This window comes from Mastigoproctus giganteus, chromosome 1 (genome assembly GCF_048544385.1).
Source record: "Mastigoproctus giganteus isolate SK-2022 chromosome 1, ASM4854438v1, whole genome shotgun sequence".
In the NCBI taxonomy this organism is placed as follows: Eukaryota; Metazoa; Arthropoda; class Arachnida; order Uropygi; family Thelyphonidae; genus Mastigoproctus; species Mastigoproctus giganteus.
In genome coordinates, this window is record NC_143575.1 from 211,734,915 (window position 1) to 211,756,982 (window position 22,068).

General features: G+C 38.4%; 1 protein-coding gene across 1 annotated transcript in view; it reads left to right on the plus strand.

The window, feature by feature from the left end:
• Positions 1 to 22,068, plus strand: part of LOC150091496 (leucine zipper transcription factor-like protein 1) — a 152,243-nt gene that overhangs the window by 117,868 nt on the left and 12,307 nt on the right. The window contains exon 8 of the mRNA XM_090384187.1: positions 10,873 to 10,977. Within this exon, the coding sequence (XP_090240313.1) occupies positions 10,873 to 10,977 (105 nt within the window). The remainder of the gene's footprint in view (positions 1 to 10,872; positions 10,978 to 22,068) is intronic.

A 22,068-nucleotide genomic window follows, 5' to 3' on the forward strand; every position in this document is an offset into this window, starting at 1 on the left:
CAGTTGTTATGGAAAACAATTTACTTTTTAAATCCAATATTTTCCCATTTTTGAAATTTGTAAACTCTTGTACTTGACGCAAAATATCAATGCCTTTGGTCATGTCATTCATTGAAGCAAGAACGCATAGTTCTTTATTGACGTTTGAACTATTTATTGATGCAAATCTAATAATAATTGCCAGCCTAGCCATACTATTTACATTGGTACTTTCATCGAGTGCAATGCTAATTACGTCACTAGATAACAAATCATTTTTGACATGTGCGTCAATATTTTTTGCCATATCTTCAATGCAACGCTGAACTGTTCTGGCCGACAATGGCATTTCTTTAATTCTTTCAATTATTTGTTTTTTATTTGGGAAGTCATTGAATAAGTGTTCGGAACAATTTATGAGTGCGTTTTTCAAAAATTCGCCGTCTCTAAACGGTTTTCCGTTGGTACCAATACTAAGAGCTGCAACAAAGCTGGCAGATGTAGCGTAATTGTGGCTGGTAACAAATCTCTTCAAAAATTTTTATTTTATTTTCCATAATTTAATACACGTTTAGCAATGTATTCATATTTTTCATCATTTGGCATTTCACTCACATCCTTATGTTTTGTAGAAAAGTGTCGCTCAATATTGTAAATCCTGGTGGTAATTATATCTGTACATAAAGTACATATCAATTTGTCACCATTTTCCATACATCCATACCTTTCAGTCCACAAATCTTGAAATAATCTCTTTTTTGCTGTTTGTTTGTCCATGGTAATAAAAATAATAATTATTTCGCTTAGGTAACTGTTCTCGCGCTTCTGAACTGAATAATATTTATTCACGTTAAGGACAAAGTAAACGTAAACAAGAGTAGATGCGTGATCAGCAGGTGGGCAGGGCTCCTATTGGTCGGCTGCAAGTGGCATGCAGTCAGAGCGCCCAGCCGACCAATAGGAGTGAATAAACGCTCATTGAGTAATGATGAGATTCGTGCGGACAATGTTGCTGTATTCCGCCTATGTTCATTTCTGCAACTTTGTAATCAAACCAAAATGTTAATCTTATTATTTATATTTTCTCAAAGTGTTTGTTTCATTTTTATGTTTTATAATTTATTTTCATATATTATACTTTATTTGTGGAACTCAAGTGGGTCACTTGGTGACCCGTGGATCATAGGTTGCTGACGCCTGATCTAAACGTTGGTTTTCCAATAAATGTGCTAAGGCTGTTCATGAGAAGCACGTTGCATATCATAATTGCCTTGTTTCCAATTCTTCAGTTTAATTTTTTGCCTATATCAGGCTCGCAACAATTGTAAAGCAGTTATTAATCAGTCCAAACTAGATTTTGAACAGGCCAAGAGTAGATAACTTGCTTTTTGGCCTAATGGTAACCGAGCATTCCGGTGTCCTTTTGCCCATCTCTGCTCCCACCTCTTTCAAAACCAGATAGTTCTATTGTCACTTCAGCCAGGGATAAAGCTGACCTGCTAGCATCCAATTTTTTGTCCAATTCATGTGTTAATGAGCTTGGTAAAACACCTCACACCATTCCCAACACACTCCATTCGATCTCTCCTGTGGCCTTCCGTCAAAAGGACATCATAAGGATTCTGACGAATCTTGATTCTAAGAAAGCTTCAGGTCCTGATGGTATTTCTCTACTTGATCCCAAAACCTGTGCTCCCGAACTTACTCCTGTTCTTTGCCGCCTTTTTTCACTTTCTTATTCCAAAGGTGTTTTTCCTTCTGCTGGGAAATTTGCTAATATCCAGCCAGTTCCTAAAAAGGGTGACAAATCCCTCCCATCCAATTATCGTCCTATTGCAATTACTTCTACTCTTTCTAAAGTAATGGAGAAATCAATTAACCGCCAACTCTTAAACTACCTAGAAACCTTCTGTCTGATTAACAATCGCCAGTATGAATTCTGTCAGTGTTGATCCACTGGTGATATTCTGGCTTATGTTACCCATTTATGGACAAATTCAATGGAAACGTTCGGTGAAACACAAGCAGTTGCTCTTGACATCTCAAACTTTCCATCATGTTTGGCATAAAGGTCTTCTAAACAAGCTTCCATCTTATTGTTTGCGAAGTATTTTTTGTAATTGGTTATCCAGTTCTCTCTCTGATCGCTCACTGAGGGTGGTGGCAGATGGCTCTCTGTCTTCTAACTTCTCCACCAATGCTGGTGTCCCCCAAGGTTCAGTTCTTTTGCCCACTCTTTTCGTCTTGACCGGAAATCCTAACCATAGTTTTGCAAATGATAGCAGCTGATTGAGCAGGGCAAGATAAACCTTGCCCTGCTCAATCAGCTTCAACTTCTCAAATATCCGCTACCAATTCCTTAAATATCAATTTCCAGGTAATTCTCCAGTGGGGTAAAGACAGCTTAGTTGATTTCCATCCTTCTAAAACTCAGTCTTGTTTTATATCTTATAATGACTCGCACACTAGTAAGACTTTTGAGGATTTATTGGATGATTGTTTTCTGCAGCAGCAGCATGTTCGAGAGGCAACCAGAGAGGGTAATACTCTTGATCTGGTTATCAGCAGTGATCATTCATGTATTAAGAATTTGCAGAAAAAGGAACCACTAGGTGGCAGTGATCACAGTGTACTGATGTGGGATTTACTTAAAGATATAATTACCATCAAGGGTAAATGAAATGGTTTTTGCTTCCGTAAAGGCGACTACAGTGGTCTCAGACAGTTTCTAAATTCTGTACAGTGGGACCAACTGATGATGTTACCAACAGCAAATTTTAAGTGGGAAGCATTCAAGGAATTAATCTTGGAAGCTACTAAACGTTTCATACCTATTAAGAAATATTGTTCAAGGTTTAGGCCTAAATGGTTGTCAAATGAACTAATGAGACTCGTGGCAGAGAAGAAAAATGCATGAGATGCATATAAATTATCAGGACACACAGAAGCCTATGGCAGATATAAGCTAGTCTGTAATCAAGTCGCAAAGGAGGTTAGGCAGGCGAAAGCAGATTACTACAAATCTTTGGCCATGGATGCTAAGAAAAACAGCAAGAATTTCTTTACTTATATGAACTCTAAAAGGAAGAGGATGATTCAGATTGGTCCACTTGATATCGACGGTTCGACTGTTGATGATCCTGTCCAGATAGCAAACAAACTGAATGAGTATTTTGCATCATCTACATTCACACATGAGTTATTAACGGTTGAAAATGCCAGAAACTGAATGATTTTGTAATAACTGAGAGCAAAGTGGAGGAGAAATTGTTGGTTAAACATAAGAAAGGCACCTGGGGTGGATGGGATCTATCCAGTTACAGTGAAACTTCCCTTTAACGGACAGCCATGGGGAACGAAAATGTGTCCGTTAGAGAGAAGTGTCCGCTAACAAGAAGTCGGAGGGAGAAAAAAAAAAGAAAAAGAAAAATCGTTAAACATTTAATGTAAAATTAAATTAAAATATATACAGATTTTGAACAATATTTTTGTAAATAATATACAATTACATACACAAGAAATAAAGAAAAATCGGTAAACGTTTAATGTAAAATTAAATTAAATTATATACAGATTTTGCACAATATTTTTGTAAATAATATACCTACAATTGTGCTATGCATATTATGACTTTATCTTAAGAAAAATACATACAGTAATCACTTATTTTCTTCTGCACCTTCTTCCGGCTGATAATTTTGTTTTCAACATTTGTTTGGAGTGAAGAAACCATCGAAAGTTGTTCAGCGGCGAAAAACATTTTTAAACGATTGATTTGTATGAGCGCTTCTTCTATTTTCATTGGTGGTTCGTCGTTAACATGTTCTTCGATAGAATGACCTCCTTCCATTTCTTCATCCTCATGAGGAACTTCTTGAAAAATATCGATGATAATGTCGTTGATATCTAGAGCACCATCTTCTGTAGTTGAGGTTCGAGTCTATATCATTGTAGCCAGGGTCACTTGTAGCTGAAGTGTCGTACAGTATCAATAGCTGTTGAAGTTCTTGTTCTTCTTGGTGCTCCACATTGCTGTTCAGGACAGTTTGTTTTCTAATTGCGTTTACTGAAGAGGAAATCCATTGAATCGCATCTAGGATGCTGATTTTCTTTGCAAGGTCACTCGCACATGTTACATCGTTCATGTTTGCAATGAGATGTCTTAAAACACGTTTTCTGTAGTGAAGTTTAAAATTTTTTATTATCCCTTGATCCAAGGGCTGACACTCTGCAGATGTGTTTGGTGGCAGAAAAACGATTTGAATGTTGGACAATTCAATGTGCGGGTGAGATGCAGCATTATCCATGAAAAGAATAATTTTTCTGTTTTGACGAATCATGTTTTGGTTAAATTGACTTATCCATTCGCTCATGATATCTCGTGTCATCCACGCTTTTTTATTAGACTTCCAGTCAACATTCAAAAGATTCAACTTTATGCCCTTGAAACAACGAGGATTTTGTTGTTTTCCTATAACAAGAGGTTGTTCAAAGTCTCCCAGCATATTTGTACACAATAGTACAGTCAAGCGTTTCTTAGAACTTTTTCTGCCCTGGCACTTTTCGTTTTTTAGACTCATTGTTTTTTCAGGAAGAGCTTTAAAAAACAACCCTGTTTCGTCACAGTTGTAAATATCCTTAGCTTCAAAATCACGACATAAATCTTCCAATTTGACGGTCCACTCTGTTACAACCCCAGTATCAACAGATCCACCTTCACCACTTACGGTTTTCCAAGAAATTTTATGCCGAGTTTTGAACTTGTCTAGCCATCCCACAGAAGCTTTGAACTCATTTACTCCCATAGATTTCGCAACCTCCAAAGACTTTTCCCTAATGATAGGCCGATTAATGGGAATTTTTTTAGCACATTCGCGACAAAACCACTCATACATAACATTGTCAATTTGAAGCCTAACAGTTTTCGGGAATGATTTTTGAACCTAATCATTTCCGTGTTGCCGAAATTATTTGAGCAGTTCATTTTTTTCCCTTTAGGATGTCGCTTACCTGCGTCTTCCCGATTTTGAATTTTGCAGCGAGATTGCAAACACTATTTTTTTTTGCCGATCATACACCTTAATGAGTTCGACTTTATCTTTTAAAGTTAAATGTTTACGAGAAGACATTGTGCACTTCACACGACACTGAACGAAACTGAAAAGACGAAAGGCTGACAAAATCCCCCCCCCCCTGCACACACCAAATTCATCAGAAGTTTTACACGTGCCTTAAAATTCTTGAAAAAGGGTTTAGAACCGCGACGTAAACCTTGATAAAATTCAGAGAATTGGAAATAGAAAATAAACACACGATTGAGGCAATACGTGGAAGAAAAATTCCTAGAAAAAGGGCCGTGAGCTCTCCCGCAGTCCGTTATGGGGAGATCAAATTAAGTGCTAATCTAAACGAAACAGTGCAGATTGTCTGTCCGCGTCCGTTACAGAGAATGTCCGCTAGACAGAAGCTGCAAACACGTTAAAACCAATAGAGGTGAGTTGGGGAATTTGAAAATGTCCGTTGTAGAGAGATGTCCGTTAACGAGAGGTGTCCGTTAGGAGAAGTTTCACTGTATATTAAAAGTTTGTTCCAGCAATCTACCACCCGCTGGCTAAAGGCAAACTTCCGCACATCTATCCTACAACTGTCTTTCCTCAATTTGAATTTATGCCCTCTCAGGCGATTATTCGTCAGCAAGAGGAAGAATCCCGTCAGCATTGACTCAAACCATTCAAGGCTTTATACACCTCAATCAGATCACCTTGCAGGTGCCTAGTTTCCAGACACTAATTTGCAAAACTTAAGCCTTTCTTCGTAAGAGCAACCCTTTGTTCCATTCACTAATCTTGTTTCTCTTCTCTGTACTCGTTCCAACAGCTCTACATCCTTCTTAAAATGAAGCTTCCAGTCTGTATACAGTACTCAAGGTGTGGCCAGACCATTGCCTTGTACAAAGGGATAATCACCTCCTTATCCTGCCAGAAAAATTCCTGTGTATCATTGACAAGACACCATAAGCTACTCTTGCAGACCATCTGCACTGCTCAGAAAACTTCATATCTGCCTGCACAATAACCCCCAGTCCTTTTCACTCTCTACCACTGTCAGTGTAGTACCACACAGTTGATACGTTACTCTGGGGTTTCTGCTTCCTATATGCAGTACTTTACATTTGTCAATGCTAAACTTCAGTTGCCATCTCTCAGCCCATCTACCCAACTTTTCTAGATCCTGTTGCAGCAGCAGCATACTGTCATTAGTGTCATTAACAACCCTGCCGACCTTTGTATCATCTGCAAACTTGGACATTAAGCCTGATATACCATCATCAGTATCATTGATGAATGCAGAAAACAACAATGGACCCAACACTGAACCCTGGGAGACTCCACTAATAACATTAGTCCATGAAGGGCAGTGTCCATTGATTACCATTTTCTGTCTTCTCCCACTCAACCATCCCTTTATCCATAGCAGCAATTTGCCTCCAGTGCCACACTGTTCCAATTTTTGCAGCAGTCTTCCGTGTGCAACAGTATCAAAAGCCTTTCTAAGATCCAAATATATATATATATATATATATATATATATATATATCAAAATTATTCTTTGCATCCAGTTCCTTTGTGACTACATCATAGTGTCCAATCAAATTGGTTAGACAAGACTTCCCCTTAACAAACCCATGCTGTGTCCGAGCTATAACTGAAGTCTTGTTTAGATGATTCTGCAATGCGTCTTTAACCAGTGCCTCCATTCATTTCCCTGGAACAGAAGTTAAACTAACAGGTCTATAATTACCTGTGCCTCCCTTTGATCCTCTTTTGTGGATTGGGGTCACATTTGCACATCTCCAGTCCATGGGTACCACTCCTGAATCCAAGGAAGCTCTCATAATTATGGCTCAGAGTTTGCTTACTTCCTTTGCTGCCTCCTTTAATATAAATGGATAGATTCTAACCACCCCAGGTGCCTTTCTTATGTTTAATTTCAACAATTTCTCTTCCACTTTACTCTCAGTTATTCAAGATTATCTAGCTTACTTACGGAGTGTAATACACCTCTGGCATTCCCCTTCCTGAATAAGGTATGGACAGGTATGCACTTGAACCAATTTGATGCATTCATAAGTCTGTTAATTACTCAGTGTACTCTTTTAATTCTAGAATGTTGAGAGTGAATCTCCTAAGGTAAAAAAAAAAAAAAAAAACAAACTGCAGCCATTATCAATCCACTGCTGGGTGGAAGCCTCCTTAGTGATTCATGTTGAGGGAAATGGGCCACCACACTGGTCCAGTACAAATTGGCAGATCAATTGTATTTATCAGTCAGAGGCTTGAACCCTGGTCTACTCAAAGAGCATGTGCTACTGCGCCCCGCTCCTGACCACTTGGCTGCGGGAGCCTCCTAAGGTTACTGGCAGCCAACTGGAGAAAACATTCATCTTTAAGATGTGTATTTAGTTCTTTAGAGTTTTTAGTTCTATTTTTTTTTCTTGGAAAAATGTTCCTGAGGATACAGTTGGGTACTTTGTAGGCACTTTCCAATATTCCTAGAAAATTTTCTGCAACATTACTTTTGATATACCAGCTATGGAGAATCGCATTTAAAGAGGACAAAAAATGATACACTCTAGAAAAAACAAATTCGTTGCTGTTTTCATCTTTGTATAAAATATACAAGGATGAAGACAGTAGTGATATTTATACTCAGTGGTGTTCAACCTGTGGGCCGGATTCGGCCCGTGAATAATTTTTATTGGCCCGCACAGGAAGCGAACTAAAACAGCATTTTAGAGAGTCGCACTACTGTGTGTGCAAGCGTCGAGCTTGTCTATATCAAACGTGGACGTATAGTCCTGTGCAGTCATATGTACCCTAAATACAGTTATGTACATATCAATCTTTTCATATTGTGAAATTTTCCTATTTTGATATAACTTGTTCATTGTATTGATTTGTTATTAATTTGTACTGGATTAAAAAAAAATCATCTTTAAAAATGTTCCAAAAGAGGAAAGTTGATTTGGAGTGTTGTGTTTTTAATCAAAGGTGGACTGAAGACTATTTCTTCATTGAGTAAGATGAAAAGCAGTGTTTGGTGTGTAAGAAGACTGTGTGAGTTTTTAAAGAATATAATTCAAAATGACACTATTTTTCCAAGCATAATGGTCTTATGATCAGTATGAAGGAGAGTTGCAAAAAGTAGTGTCCATTGTTACCAAATGAATTAAGAAAACAACAAAACACTGAAAATGTATCAGTCAAGTAATTTATCTGCTGTAAGGGCCAGTTATTAATTTGCATATTTGATTGCTTATGAAAGTAAACCATTCAATGATGGTGAATCTGTTAATTGGTGTTTGTTAAAAGTTGTGGAAGAAATTTTCCTAGAGAAACGAACAATGATACAAGACATTAGTTTGTCTCAACAAACAATTATGCAAAGAGTAGAAGATATTGGAAAGAATTTGTTTGAACAACTTTTGAAAACGTAAAACAAATGAAATATTTTAGTGTGGCATTGGATGACAGTACTGATGTAAACGACACAGACCAACTCCTTATCTTCATATATGGAATTAATGATAATTTTGTGCAGTTGATGATTTTGCTGATCTACAGACTATGCATAGAACTACAGGTGTAAATTGTTTAGAAAATTTTTGGTACTCTATTGAAAAGTTAGGATTAAATATTAAAAACCTAATAAGAGTCACAACTGGCAGTGCAAGAAAATATGATATGTAAAAACATTGGGCTTATAAGTAGAATAACCAAGAAAATGCTAGATATCAGAGCTGAACCTCTGATTGGAATTCACTACATTGTGCATCAAGAAGCTCCCTTCTGGAAGTATTGGATCTCCAACATGTTATGTAGTTATTTCAACTGTAAAATTTATAAGATTACATGGCCTTAATCACTGTATATTTCAACACTTAGAAACTGAAGCTGAATACAAAGTTGTAATTTTACGTAGTGCAAGGTACGTTCGTGTCAGACGGCACCTGGGATTTCTCCCATCTCCATGTGTGTTTCGCTGTATTGAGGACAGTACACTGTCAAGCCAGCAACTTGAAAGTGTGTGGGTCATGTCTGTGCAGTGTGATATGTTGTGCCCATTGTTTATCCGGCTTATTGGGCACCAGGCCCGTAGTGGGGCCTGACGTTGCCCATACCTTGCCACGTGGAGGCTAGCCAGGTGTAGTGAGATGGCTTAGTAGTGGCAAGGTGTTATATCGTTTCTTTAAACTGCATCATGAAATTGATATTTTTATGACAGAAAAGGGAAACCAATAAAACAACTATCAAATATGGAGTGGCTGTTTGATCTTGCAATTCTTAGACATTTCTAGTCATTTAAATGTGCTTAATTTAAAACTACAAGGGAAAGAAAAATTGGTCTCTGTAGCATTAGTAGAGGCATATGATGCAAGAAAGCAAGCTTATGCAGAATCAGCCAAAAAAAAAAAAAAAAACCCACTTCCATTTCACCCCTCCGTTCGTTTGAAATACCTGTCCAGCTGAGCCTTAAATTTATTTAGTTTATCAACTTCCACAACAAGGGATGGAAGTCTGTTCCACCAACCAACTACCTGCTGGCTAAAGGTTGTATGGAGAAATCAAATCATTTCAGAATAAGTTCTTATTATTTAAATCCCAAATTGAGCAAGATAATTTAGTTCACTTTGAAGGTTGTATTGAGCTAAAAGAGAAAAACATATTTCCAAAGAATTGTTGCTTTTTGACGAGTTTGAAAGTCGATTTGCTGATATAAGATCTGAAAAAGACATAAGCTTGTTTAAGAATCCATTTACTTCTAATTCTGAAAACTACAATCCCAGCTTGCAACTTGAACTTATTTATCTTCAAACCAAAACATGGTTCAAAAATAAGTATATGGACTGCAAAAATAAACTACTTGAATTGTACAAGGCTCTCTCCCATCTGCAGATTTTCTGCTAATAAAAGAAAATGCCACGAAAATGGTTACTTTGTTCGGATCAATGTATGTTTGCGAGCAAATTGTTTCATGCCTGAAATCAAATAAATATTTAAAAAGAAACAATTAACAGATGAGCATCTTCATTCCATATTGAGAATTGGCATCACAAATTTTCAAACAAATTTTGAACAGTTATCTAAAAACATTTGGCCTCAATCATCTCATTAAATGTTAAGTTTTGTTCAGTAAATGTTAAGTAAATGTAATGTTATTGTACTTAATAAAATTTTCGGACATTTTCAATTTAGGTGTATCATTATATTTATTTATTTGCCTTAATATTGAAAAACAGTGATCCTTTTCACGTTGTAAATTTTCAAAAGTGAGAATTTTAAAAGCAAAAGTAAGGTATTTAAAAAAATAATAATAAGAGTAAAGTATTTTTAAAAAAAACAAAAGTAAGTCATATTTTTATAATTTTAATAAAATCTAAAAAAAAAAATCACTGACATAGATTTGTTGCACATGTGTTGGGAATTTGCCTTTTTTATATATAGCCTGAAAATAAAAAATGGTAACATGAAAATAGAAACTTCCTTTTATGTGTAACAAGATATGGAAAATGTAAATGTACTAATTTTTCTTGAATCACTCAGTGCAGCCTGTGAAACAAATCTAACTTGCAATATGGCCCTTGTACTGGAAAAGGTTGGACACCACTGGTTATACTGATCCTGAAGTGGTTGTAGAAGTATAAGCTGAAGATATGAAATTAAAAATGGACTTTAATTTATATCAAAGCTTTATTTATTTTGAATTTGCAATGTCCACATAATCATAAACTTGGAAATTCTCTGCAAAATTTTGTATGAAACAGTAATTTTGTATGTACAGCTCTTAGACCAAATTATATTCCTCTCAGATCATCTTAATTTTTACCCTCAGAGTAAACGGCAAAGTGCAGTTACTCAGCAGGTCCTAGAAGCTGATCTCACCGGTACTAAGCATCGCTTACTTGAAGTTCAAGCACAGTTAGAATTAGCTGAGAAGGTATATTTATTTTTAAAAAAGTTTTTTTATCACTGATTAACTTTGTTTTATTTTGCTTTTAGATCAGGTCTTTTAATAAAATTATTAGTGTTTCAACATTATCAAGAAATGTCATCAAAACAAAACAGATTTTATTAATCTTAAAGAAATTGTAATAGGAATTTTTTTGCATTTTATGTTTCAAAATGCAGGAAGTTACTGTTAATGAAGGGGTTACAACATTCATTAAAAGTAACTGCAGTTCAAGTGTCAAATATTTGAGAGCTAATTTTATTTTGTTTTATATGAAAAATATTTGGTATAGAATGGCAAAATTTCACTTAAATGATGTATTTAATAGAGTAATTGGTGGTATTTCTTCTTCTTCTTTAATGCTGCCGAATGGCGTTTGCGACTTCGTTTTGATATTGTTCTCTGTCTAGCGCTGCGTGTAGAATTTGTGCTGTTGTCATGTGAAGCCAGGTGTTGATGTTATCTAGCCATGCCATTTTCGGTCTGCCTGGGCGTTTCTTGCCTTCGATCTTTCCCTCCAGGATGAGTGGTAGTAGGTGATATTTTTGTTGGTTCCTAGCGATGTGACCTAGGTATTTGCATTTCCTGCTGATGATGGTTTTGAGCAGGTCCCGTTCCGTGTGCATGTCCTGCAGGACCTGTGCGTTGGTTATCTTGGCTGTCCACGGAATTTTCAGCATTCTTCGGTAGAGCCACATTTCGAAGGCCTGGAGCTTTTTTGTAGTGGCTGATGTTAGAGTCCAGGTTTCTACACCGTAGAGCAGTATTGGCCAGATGTAGCATTTCAATGTGCGTAATTTGAGCACGATGTTCAAGCTTCTGTCGGTGAGGAGGGTTCTCCATTTGGTGAATGCCTGCCTGGCTTGTTCAATTCTGCTTTTGATTTCGGCCTCATGGTTCAGCTGGTCATCAATGAGCACTCCGAGATACTTGAAGCGGTGTATTTGCTCTAATTTTTCGTTGTTTAGTTTGATCGTGATTTTGCTTGCAGTCCTGCTGACCTTCATCACCTTTGTTTTCTTTTTGTTGATTCGTAGCCCCCATGCTTGGCTTTCTATGTCCACTTCGTTCAAGATGGTCTGTAAATCTTGTTCTGAATCCGCTATTAGTGCTGTGTCATCGGCATATCTTAAGTTATTGATGTAGTGTCCGTTAACTTTTATGCCGATGTTCTTGTCAGCCAGTGTTTGGTCGAAGATCATTTCCGAATAGATGTTAAAAAGAATGGGAGATAATGGACAGCCTTGCCGGACGCCTTTTTTTATTGGAATTGGGTCTGTCAGATCGTTGTCATAGCGAAGCTGGGCTGTTTGATTCCAGTAGAGAGTTGTAATAAAGTTGATATCATTGTTTTCAAGCCCAAGTTTTCTCAGTCGGTCAATTAGGCGGTCGTGGTCTACTGAATCGAAGGCTTTCTCGTAGTCAATAAAACATATATACACGTCTTTTTGATGTTCATAGCACCTTTGTAGCAATATTTGTAAACAGAAAATTGCTTCTCTGGTGCCTAGTCCCCTGCAGAATTCGAACTGTGTGTTTCCTAGTGCACTTTCGCACTTACATCTTATCCTTTGCTGAATCACCTTGAGGAAGACTTTTAGCACCTGGCTCATTAGACTGATCAGCCTGAAGTCTTCGCATTTCCGGCTGGTAGCCTTTTTTGGTAGGGCCACAAAGATGGATTGGAGCCATTCGGATGGAATGTCGTTGTTGTTGTAGATTTGATTGAACCATTTCGTTAGTTGTTGGATGTTGCTGTAGTCTAGTTGTTTCAGCAGTTCCACATGAATCTGATCAGGTCCACAGGCCTTGCCTGGCTTTGTTATTCGGATGGCATGTTCCACTTCAGATGTTAATATGTGGAGATTGTCTTCCTGTGTTTGTTGTTGCGTTTCTGCCGGTTTTCTGTTGGTGCCGAACAGATTGTATATATAGCTCTTCCAGGTGTCGAGTTTGGCTTGTTTGCTTAGTATAGGTTGATTGTTGTCCGTATATAAACTTGGGATAGGAGCCGGTTTGTAGATGTTTCCAGCTTCTTTAAGCTTCTTGTGCAGGTTATAGTTGTCATTTTTCTTGATTAGGTCTTCGATTTCTGCACACTGATCTTCCATCCATTTTTCCTTCGCCTTCCGGATTTCCTGTTTGATCTTTTGTTGTATTTCTTTGTATTTTTCCCGGTTGTTGTTGTTTTTGAATATTCTCCGTTCATCCATTAGGTCTAGTATGTGCTGGGTCATCCACCGTTGTTTCTTTTTCGACGCCTGATGTCCTAGCAGGGTTTCTGCTGTTTCATTGATGCACTGTTTGAGTGAACGCCCGAATGCTTGCACGTCTGTTGTTACTGCTTCGATCGATCGGATTGTAGTGTTGAGATGAAGCTGTACTTGTCGTCTGTTGGCGGTGTTCTTCAGTTTCTCCAGGTCGATTCTTTTTGTTGTGCTTGTGCGTTTGACTGCTCGTAATTTGAGACGTAGTGTTGCTGTTACTGGGTTATGGTCTGATGATATGTCAGCTCCGGGGTAAGTTTTTGCATTGAGGACACTTGACTTATATCTGATGTTGATTAAGATGTAGTCAATTTGATTCCTGACGATATTGTTGTCAGAGTCTTGTGGTGAGGTCCAGGTGTATAGTCGTCGAGGTGGTAGTTTGAACCAAGTGTTGGCAATGCTAAATTTTTCTTCTTGGCAGAACTGGACGAGTCTGTCGCCTCGTTCATTCCGTGTCCCCAAGCCATGTTCTCCGACTATGTTTTGTAGCTTTCCTTGACCGATTTTGGCATTAAAGTCACCGAGGATGACCGTCATGTCGTGCTTCTTCAGCGACTTTAAAGTGTTGCTTAGCTTGTCGTAGAACAATTCAATTTCTTGATCGTCTTTGTCCGCTGTTGGTGCGTAGACCTGGAGCACATTCAGGTTGATCTTGTTGCCTGCTAGCTGTAGTAGTGCGATTCGTTCCGATATTGGGGTGAAACTGGTGACTTTGTTGGCCAGTTGTTTGTGGACAACGAAAGCGACGCCGTACGTCTGCTTGGTGTTCTCTTCTCCTCCGGAACAGAAGACGTGGTGGTCGTTTGATATAAACTTCTTTGTTCCAGGCCATTTGGTTTCACTTAACCCAAGTATGTTGATGTTAATGCGTTCCATTTCTTGTAAAGCATTGGCTAGTTTTCCTGGTTGTAGTAGGCTTCTAACGTTCCATGTAGCTAGTTTCAGAAAATTCTTCGAAAATTCTTGGTGGTATTTATGATTTTTAAAGCAAAGGTTCAAGAAGACTGACGTATCTGCTGCCTTCTGTGATGTGACAAAGACTGATGAATCTTTGCACTCTACAAAGATTTGTATGTCTTTGTCGAATGTGGTGTTGTAATTAGATCATAATAAAGAAAGATTTGCATGAAATAAAGGTTTTTATTTTTGCTAGTGTTTAATTGTGTTAATGTGATACCCTAAACTACTGGCATTACCCAACAGATACACTGTCTACACTATTACATTAAGGATAGAGATTCTAAGGCAGTGTCGTTAATGATAGTAATAACAGTATGCTACTGCAACAGTATCTAGAAAAGTTGGGAAGATGGGCTGAGAAGTGGCAACTGAAGTTTAACATTGACAAATGCAAAGTACTGCATATGGGTAGCAGGAACCCCACAGAAATGTACCGTGTGGAACTACACTCAGGGTAGTGGAGAATGAAAAATACCTGGGGATAATTGTGCAGTCAGATATGAAGTTTTCTGAGCAATGCAGACAGGCTGCTGGAGCAGGTCATGGGGTCTTGTCAATGATATACAGGAATTTTTCTAGCAGGGATAAGGAACTGATTATCCCTTTGTATAAGCAATAGTCAGGCCACACACCTTGAGTACTGCATACAGGTCTGGAGGCCTCATTTTAGGAAGGATGTAGAGTTGCTAGAACAAGTACAGAGAAGGGGAACAAAGGGATGCCCTTACCGAGAAAAGCTTAAGTTCTGCAAATTGCAGCATCTGGAGACTAGGCATCTGTGAGGTGATTTAATTGAGTTGTATAAAGCCTTGAATGGTTTGAGCAGGCTCAATGCTGATGGGATTCATCCTCTTGCTCAGATTACAAACTTGAGGGCATAAACTCAAATTGAAGAAAGACAGTTGTAGAATAGATGTGTAGAAATTTGTCTTTAGCCAGCGGGTAAAGTTGGTGTTGATTGCTGGAACAAACTTCCATCTCTTGTGGAAGTTTATAGCTTAAATAAATTCAAGGAAGAACTGGGCAAACTGTTGGAGCGAATGGATGTGTGAAATGGGATTTTTTTTTTTTTTTTTTTTTTTTTTTTTGGCTGATGCTGCATAAGCTTGCTTTCTTGCATCATAATGCCTCTACTAATGCTAATGATAATGTTTCACACAGCATGGTTTTGTTAAGGGAAAGGCTTGCCTGACCAATTTGATTGGATACTATAATGCAGTCACAAAAGAACTGGATGCAGGGAATAACTTTGATATTATATATTTGGATCTTAGGAAGGCTTTTGATATTATTGCACACGGAAGACTGCTGCAAAAATTGGAGCAGTGTGGCATTGGAGGCATATTGCTGCTATGGATAAAGAGATGGTTGAGAGGGAGAAGACAGTGAGTGGTAATCAATGGACACTTCTCATCGTGGACTAATGTTATTAGTGGAGTCCTTCAGGGTTCAGTGTTGGGTCCATTGTTGTTTTCTGTATTTATAAATGATATTGATGATGGTATATCAAGCTTAATGTCCACATTTGCAGACAATACAAAGGTTGGCAGGGACACTACTGACGCTACGCTGCTGCAACGGATCTGTAAAGGTTGAGCAGATGGGCTGAGAGGTGGCAAATGAAGTTTAACATTGACAAATGTAAAGTACTACATATGGATATATACATATGGATATATTTGGATCTTAGAAAGGCTTTTGATATTATTGCACACGGAAGACTGCTGCAAAAATTGGAGCAGTGTGGCATTGGAAGCAAATTGCTGCTATGGATAAAGAGATGGTTGAGTGGCAGAAGACAGAGAGTGGTAATCAATGGACACTGCTCAACGTGGACTAATGTTATTAGTGGAGTTCCTCAGGGTTCAGTGTTGGGTCCGTTGTTGTTTTCTGTGTTTATGAATGATATTGATGATGGGATATCAAGTTTAATGTCCAAGTTTGCAGATGATACAAAGGTTGGCAGGGTTGTTAAGGACACTACTGACGCTATGCTGCTGCAACAGGATCTGGAAAGGTTGAACAGATGGGCTGAGAGGTGGCAAATGAAGTTTAACATTGACAAATGTAAAGTACTACATATGGGGAACGGTAACCCCAGAGCAACATATCAACTCTGCGGTACTACACTGACAGTGGTGGAGAATGAAAAGGACCTGGGGGTAATTGCGCAGGCAGATATGAAGTTCTCTGAGCAGTGCAGACGAGCTGCAAGAGTAGCTCATGGTGTCTTGTCAATGGTATACAGGAATTTTTCTAGCAGGGATAAGGTAATTATTCCCTTGTATGAGTCAATGGTCAGGCCACAGCTTGAATACTGTATACAGGTCTTGGAGGCCTCATTTCAAGAAGGATGTAGAGCTGCCGGAACAAGTACAGAGAAGGGCAACAAGATTAGTGAATGGAACAAAGGGTTGCTCTTACGAAGAAAGGCTTAAATTTTGCAAATTACAGTGTTTGGAGACTAGGCACCTGCAAGGTGATCTGATAGAGGTGTATAAAGCCTTGAATGGTTTGAACATGCTCAGTGCCAATGGGATTCTTCCCCTTGCTCAGAATAATCACCTGAGAGGACATAAATTCAAATTGAGGAAAGACAGATGTAGGATAGGTGTGCGGAAATTTGCCTGTAGCCGGTGGGTAGTTGGTTGGTGGAACAGACTTCCATCCCTTGTTGTGGAAGTTGATAGCCTAAATAAATTTAAGGCTCAGCTGGACAGGTATTTCAAACGAATGGAGGGGTGAAATGGAGTGGCTTTTTTCTTTTTTTTTTCTGGCTGATGCTGCATAAGCTTGCTTTCTTGCATCATATATCTCTACTAATGCTAATGCTAATTTTGTGTACCTCTCCACCTACTCATAGCCTACATTCATATGTTAAAATATTTGATAGAAATTTTATTAAAAAGAAAAAAAAGTTTTTCCTTGTTTTACCTAATATGAATATTTAATTACCAATTTGTAATGCTCACCACTTAACATTCATTCCAATGACAATCTTCTGGTGAAGTTGCTTTCTACAAGAAAGCAACTTTCTTGATGGTTGGGGACAGTGGAGTGGGAGGAGCATAGAGGAGGTTTGCAGACGATACAAAGGTTGGCAGGGTTGTTAAGGACACTACTGATGCTATGCTGCTGCTGCAACAGGATCTGGAAAGGTTGAACAGATGGGCTGAGAGGTGGCAAATGAAGTTTAACATTGACAAATGTAAAGTACTACATATGGGAAACAGTAACACCAGAGCAACGTATCAACTCTGTGGTACTACACTGATAGTGGTAGAGAATGAAAAAGGGAAGGGGAGGTCATAGCAGGAGAATCAGCTGACTCTTGCAAATTTTTCTCTTGGTAATAGTAGACATCCTTGGTTGATGTAGAGGTGGCAGGCAAATTGGAGGCGGATCATTTAAAGAAACAATCAAGAAGATCGATCTAAATTTCACTATTTCTCATGTATCTCCCTGTAACAGCAAACATTCTGTTTGATATCACAACAAATATCTTTGGTCCATTATAGATGTTATGGTCCATTTCAGAATAATTTTCTTTGAGAATATCAAAAGTTCCTTCTGTCTTCAGGAAAACATTGTTTAACTAAAACTCTAACTTTAATTCTAAAACTTTCACATGGAGATTTCTAGTAACTTCACATTCATTCTTCTTCACGTCAGCCTCTGGTCTTGTTGACTTTTTAATCAATTTTTAAATTAATTTAGGTATAAGTTCTTTGAGAACTGCATTAAGATTGCAGTTCCTCATCAGTTCCATCTATTGCAGCCTCAGTTGCTATTGCTACAATACTTTTCTTAATGCTCACAATATTTTTGAAACTTGCAAGTTATTAACTGCTTCTGGCCATAACTTTCTTCAGATATCACGCATTCATTTAATAGCCTCTTTTCAAGACGCCAATTATCTGCATCAGTACATAAAATTAGTGTTTTGTGAAGTCCTTTTTTAATTCTTTGATACCACTGTATTTATACTTTTGTTGCATTAAACATTATTAATTGCATCCTATCATATTTCTTCCAAACTTCAGTGAGTGACATGCTCTTATATTTCCTACTTTCAGAGAACAAAATGCACTACACGATGTATATATTTAGCCTTTAAAGTAACCATTACCCCTTTTAGAGGAAAAAAATTAATTTCACATCAGAAATTGACTCTGGATGGCCAGGGGCATTATCCAATATGAGACGCACTGTACCGCTGGAAAAAGCTAAACCTTCACTATAATCTTGAGAGAACATCCCTTCCCGGAATACTTTCAGAACCGCTCATCTTCAATAAAAGAATAATAGACCCTGCAAATGATGATATTCTCTTCTTTCCTACGTGGAACTGGGCAGGATTAAGAACCATAGGTGACCTCCTGACACCAAGCCTTGAATGGAAAGGATCAGAAGATTTGCCCATCAAAACCATAAATGCAAAGCAGCAACACAGACATCTAAAGTCAGCGATCACACAAGCTCTTCCAGACATCACTACAACTAAAGGGATTGGAAATGTCACTGGATCCTTGCCTACACCAACCTTCGTCATATCACCAGAAGACATGGTATCTCTGTCTCCTGAATCCTCCAAAAAAGTCTATCAGCTAATCATGTCTCGCCATACAACCACGATTTTCCCGTCATCCACCTGCCAAGCTGACCCTGCACCCCTCTCCACTCACCACAAGCCACCATCTAACTTTCAGTGGAACCTTCCGTACAGGAAAATGTTCCAAATCAGATGCAGACATCCAGTGGGGACTGTGGCACAACATCCTTCCCACCTCAGCCAAGCTATAAATCTTCGAGTTACGCACCTCAAACTACTGCCTCTTCTCCGCCACTCCAGGTACCCTGGAACACACATACCTGGCATGCCCTCTAAACAAGGAACTCATCAAATACGTTTTGGATGCAGCAAAGCTTACCTGCAACCACACTCTGGAGGACTACTGGTACCTGCTTCACTCTGAGCAGACAGCACACACCACCTGCAACTTTCTATTCATTGCGTCCAAGGCTGACACACGCAATGTTATCTCCCAAATAATAATCAGTTAGATATGTATTGAAGTAAAATATAGAATAGCTGAGGTAGGATTTGCTTCTTTTTATATAGCAGGGATGGCGAAACTTAATAATCCTATTAAGGTTATTGGTGTATTAAAACCACTCTTACACCATGTGAAAATTAATAATATAGTTTATTAGGCTGTTCACCTACATTACTATACATTAAGGTGATGTGTCGGGTATCTTACCGACACCCACCATCAGACCAAGCTGTTGGGGGAACAGAAAATAGAAAGGGTTACAAATTTGAATATTTTAGAATATTACAATTGCAATTTGCAAATGACGGTTCTAAAGTATTAAGTTTTAAGTTTTGAATTGCCGTTACAATAGAAAACAGGAACTCTAAGGTAATTACAAAAAGATTAAATTCTTACCTGCTGACAGACTCTCCTTGCCAATGTTCCCAGGAACCTTATGTGCATACAGGCAAGAGGAGCTGCCAGCAGTTAATTTATGGAAGAGGGATTAACTCCATTAGCCAATAGTAGTGCCAAGTTTTTATCCTGGATCTGGGGTTCTTAAAAGCCTGGGGTGACCTTTGCTCCCATACTCTGGACATCAGGGTAAGTGTGCAGGCTGGTTCAGGATCTTGCTAATACCCATCATCAGACCATGGCTCTGGTTCAGGCAGACTGGCAGGATATGTATCTGGTCTATTTTCTTTTCCTGGGTTTTTCATTCATTCTCTTCCATTTGAATTTGCTGTTTTCTATTGTTTGCTAAGGTTCCGATCATTTTTGGGAAGAAGTAGTGGGAAGAAGTCATGAATTAGACAGACTGTGGTTGGTCTGTACCTATAACTATATTAATAATCCTATAGATGCATGCCCTCAAAGCACATAGGTGACTTTTAATAAATAAAAATTTACTTTTCTGATTGAACTCTTTAAAAATTTGGTAATTTCATTTTAACTACATTTAATATGCTCATTAATGAATAAAGTAAAAATACGCTGAGTGATCACTGAATTATGACCACCTATCTAATACTTCGTAGGTCCTCCTTTTGCCCTCAGTACAGCAGCTGTCTGACGTGGCATCGATTCAACAAGATGTCGGAAGCATTTGGGAGGTATGGCCAACCAAGCTGTGTGTAATGCGGTCAGCAATACAGGTATGAAGGTGATTGGTGTATCCAGATGCCTGATATGCCTTTTCATAGTGTCCCACAAATGCTCTATGGAATTGATGTCGGTGGAGTTCGGATGCCAATCGATATGCTGGAAGTCAGAACTGTGTTCCTCAAACCATTCCTGCACAACAAGTGCCCAATGGCTCGGCACATTGTCATCTTGGAAGACACCATTGCCATTCGGGAAAAAGTGTAACATAGCGGGGTGTACACAGTCAGCATGCAACAGGGGTCCAAGTTCCTGCCAGTGAAACATGCCCCACACCATACAACTGCCTCCACCAGCCTGCACTTTTGATACCATGCATGATGGATCAAGAGCCACATGTAGTTGATGCCAAATCTGTACATGACCATCCACAGTCTGGAGTAAATAATGTGATTCGTCTGACCAGCACACACCTCCAGTCTCCTAACATCCAACTTGCATGCTCTTTGCACCAGGAGAGTCTTTTATGTTGATGAACCTTGGTTAGGAGAGGATGCTGTAGGGGCCATCTGCTGGTATAGCCCATAGGTGCGAACGTGCGACACATGGTCATGCCAGATATTGTTCTGGGTTGGCCCATGTTGTATTGGGTAGTCAGCTCTTCAACAGTGCTGCGCCTGTTTGCCTGTATGAGTTATCAGACCCTGTGCTCACCTCTAACATCAACCTTTTGCTGACCTTTGCAGTTTTGTCACCAGGTCGTTGTTTGACCATTTTGATGCCAGTCCTGGTACACTTTAACTATGGCAGCTCTCAAACCCCCCCACCAGTTCAACTGTTTGGGAAATTGAGGCACCAGCTCATTGAGCACCCACAATCTGTCCTTTATCGAAGTCCAATAAATCCTTCCTTTTACCCATCATGCTTGGAATTTTACTACCTACTGAACCACTGACACCTTATCTATGCTGCGTAGGTTGGCTAACTCCGCACTCTTGTACCTTATGTTCTCAACGGGTCGAATTCAGTTTTCATAGGGGTGGTCATAATTCTGTGATCTGCTTTTATATTGCTTTATAAACCATTACAAAATGACAGGGAAAATACAGCAAAAAAAAAAAAAAAAAAAAAAGAGTTTAATTGTCAATTAATTTCATATCTTAGGGTATGTTTATAAAAATAGATTAACAGAAGTTTTGGAGGCCAAACTGTATCATTTCCCAATAGTGAAATTACACGTGAATAAAGAAAGCACAGTGTTTTCTGTGAATTTTTGGTATTATCATAAAGCAAGAGATAGCTGTCTATTTTTGTATAAAAGTTAAACTGTGAGCCATGTCTGTACAGGTAAAGAAAGGTATAGCTTCTTACAAAAAGGCATTGATCAATCAAATTGTAAGTCTAACACAATGAGTTGCCTTATGTTTTACTACTAATAAGTAACACTTATTAGTATACAGTGCTACTCCACTTCAACACTAGACCTCATTGATGGGAGGTTAAACATCTAAGTACAGTATATGACCATCTGGTGATGGTATAAACTCACAAAAGGTGTAAGTAGTTTAAATTATGAAGAAGTAAAATACATGTTAGGTAGTAGCAAAAATTATTTTTATATAGTAAGTGTTCTTAAATGCATTTTAATCACATATAGAATGAATGAAGTTACCATAGAGACCTGGTTGCACATTGGCCACTATGATCTC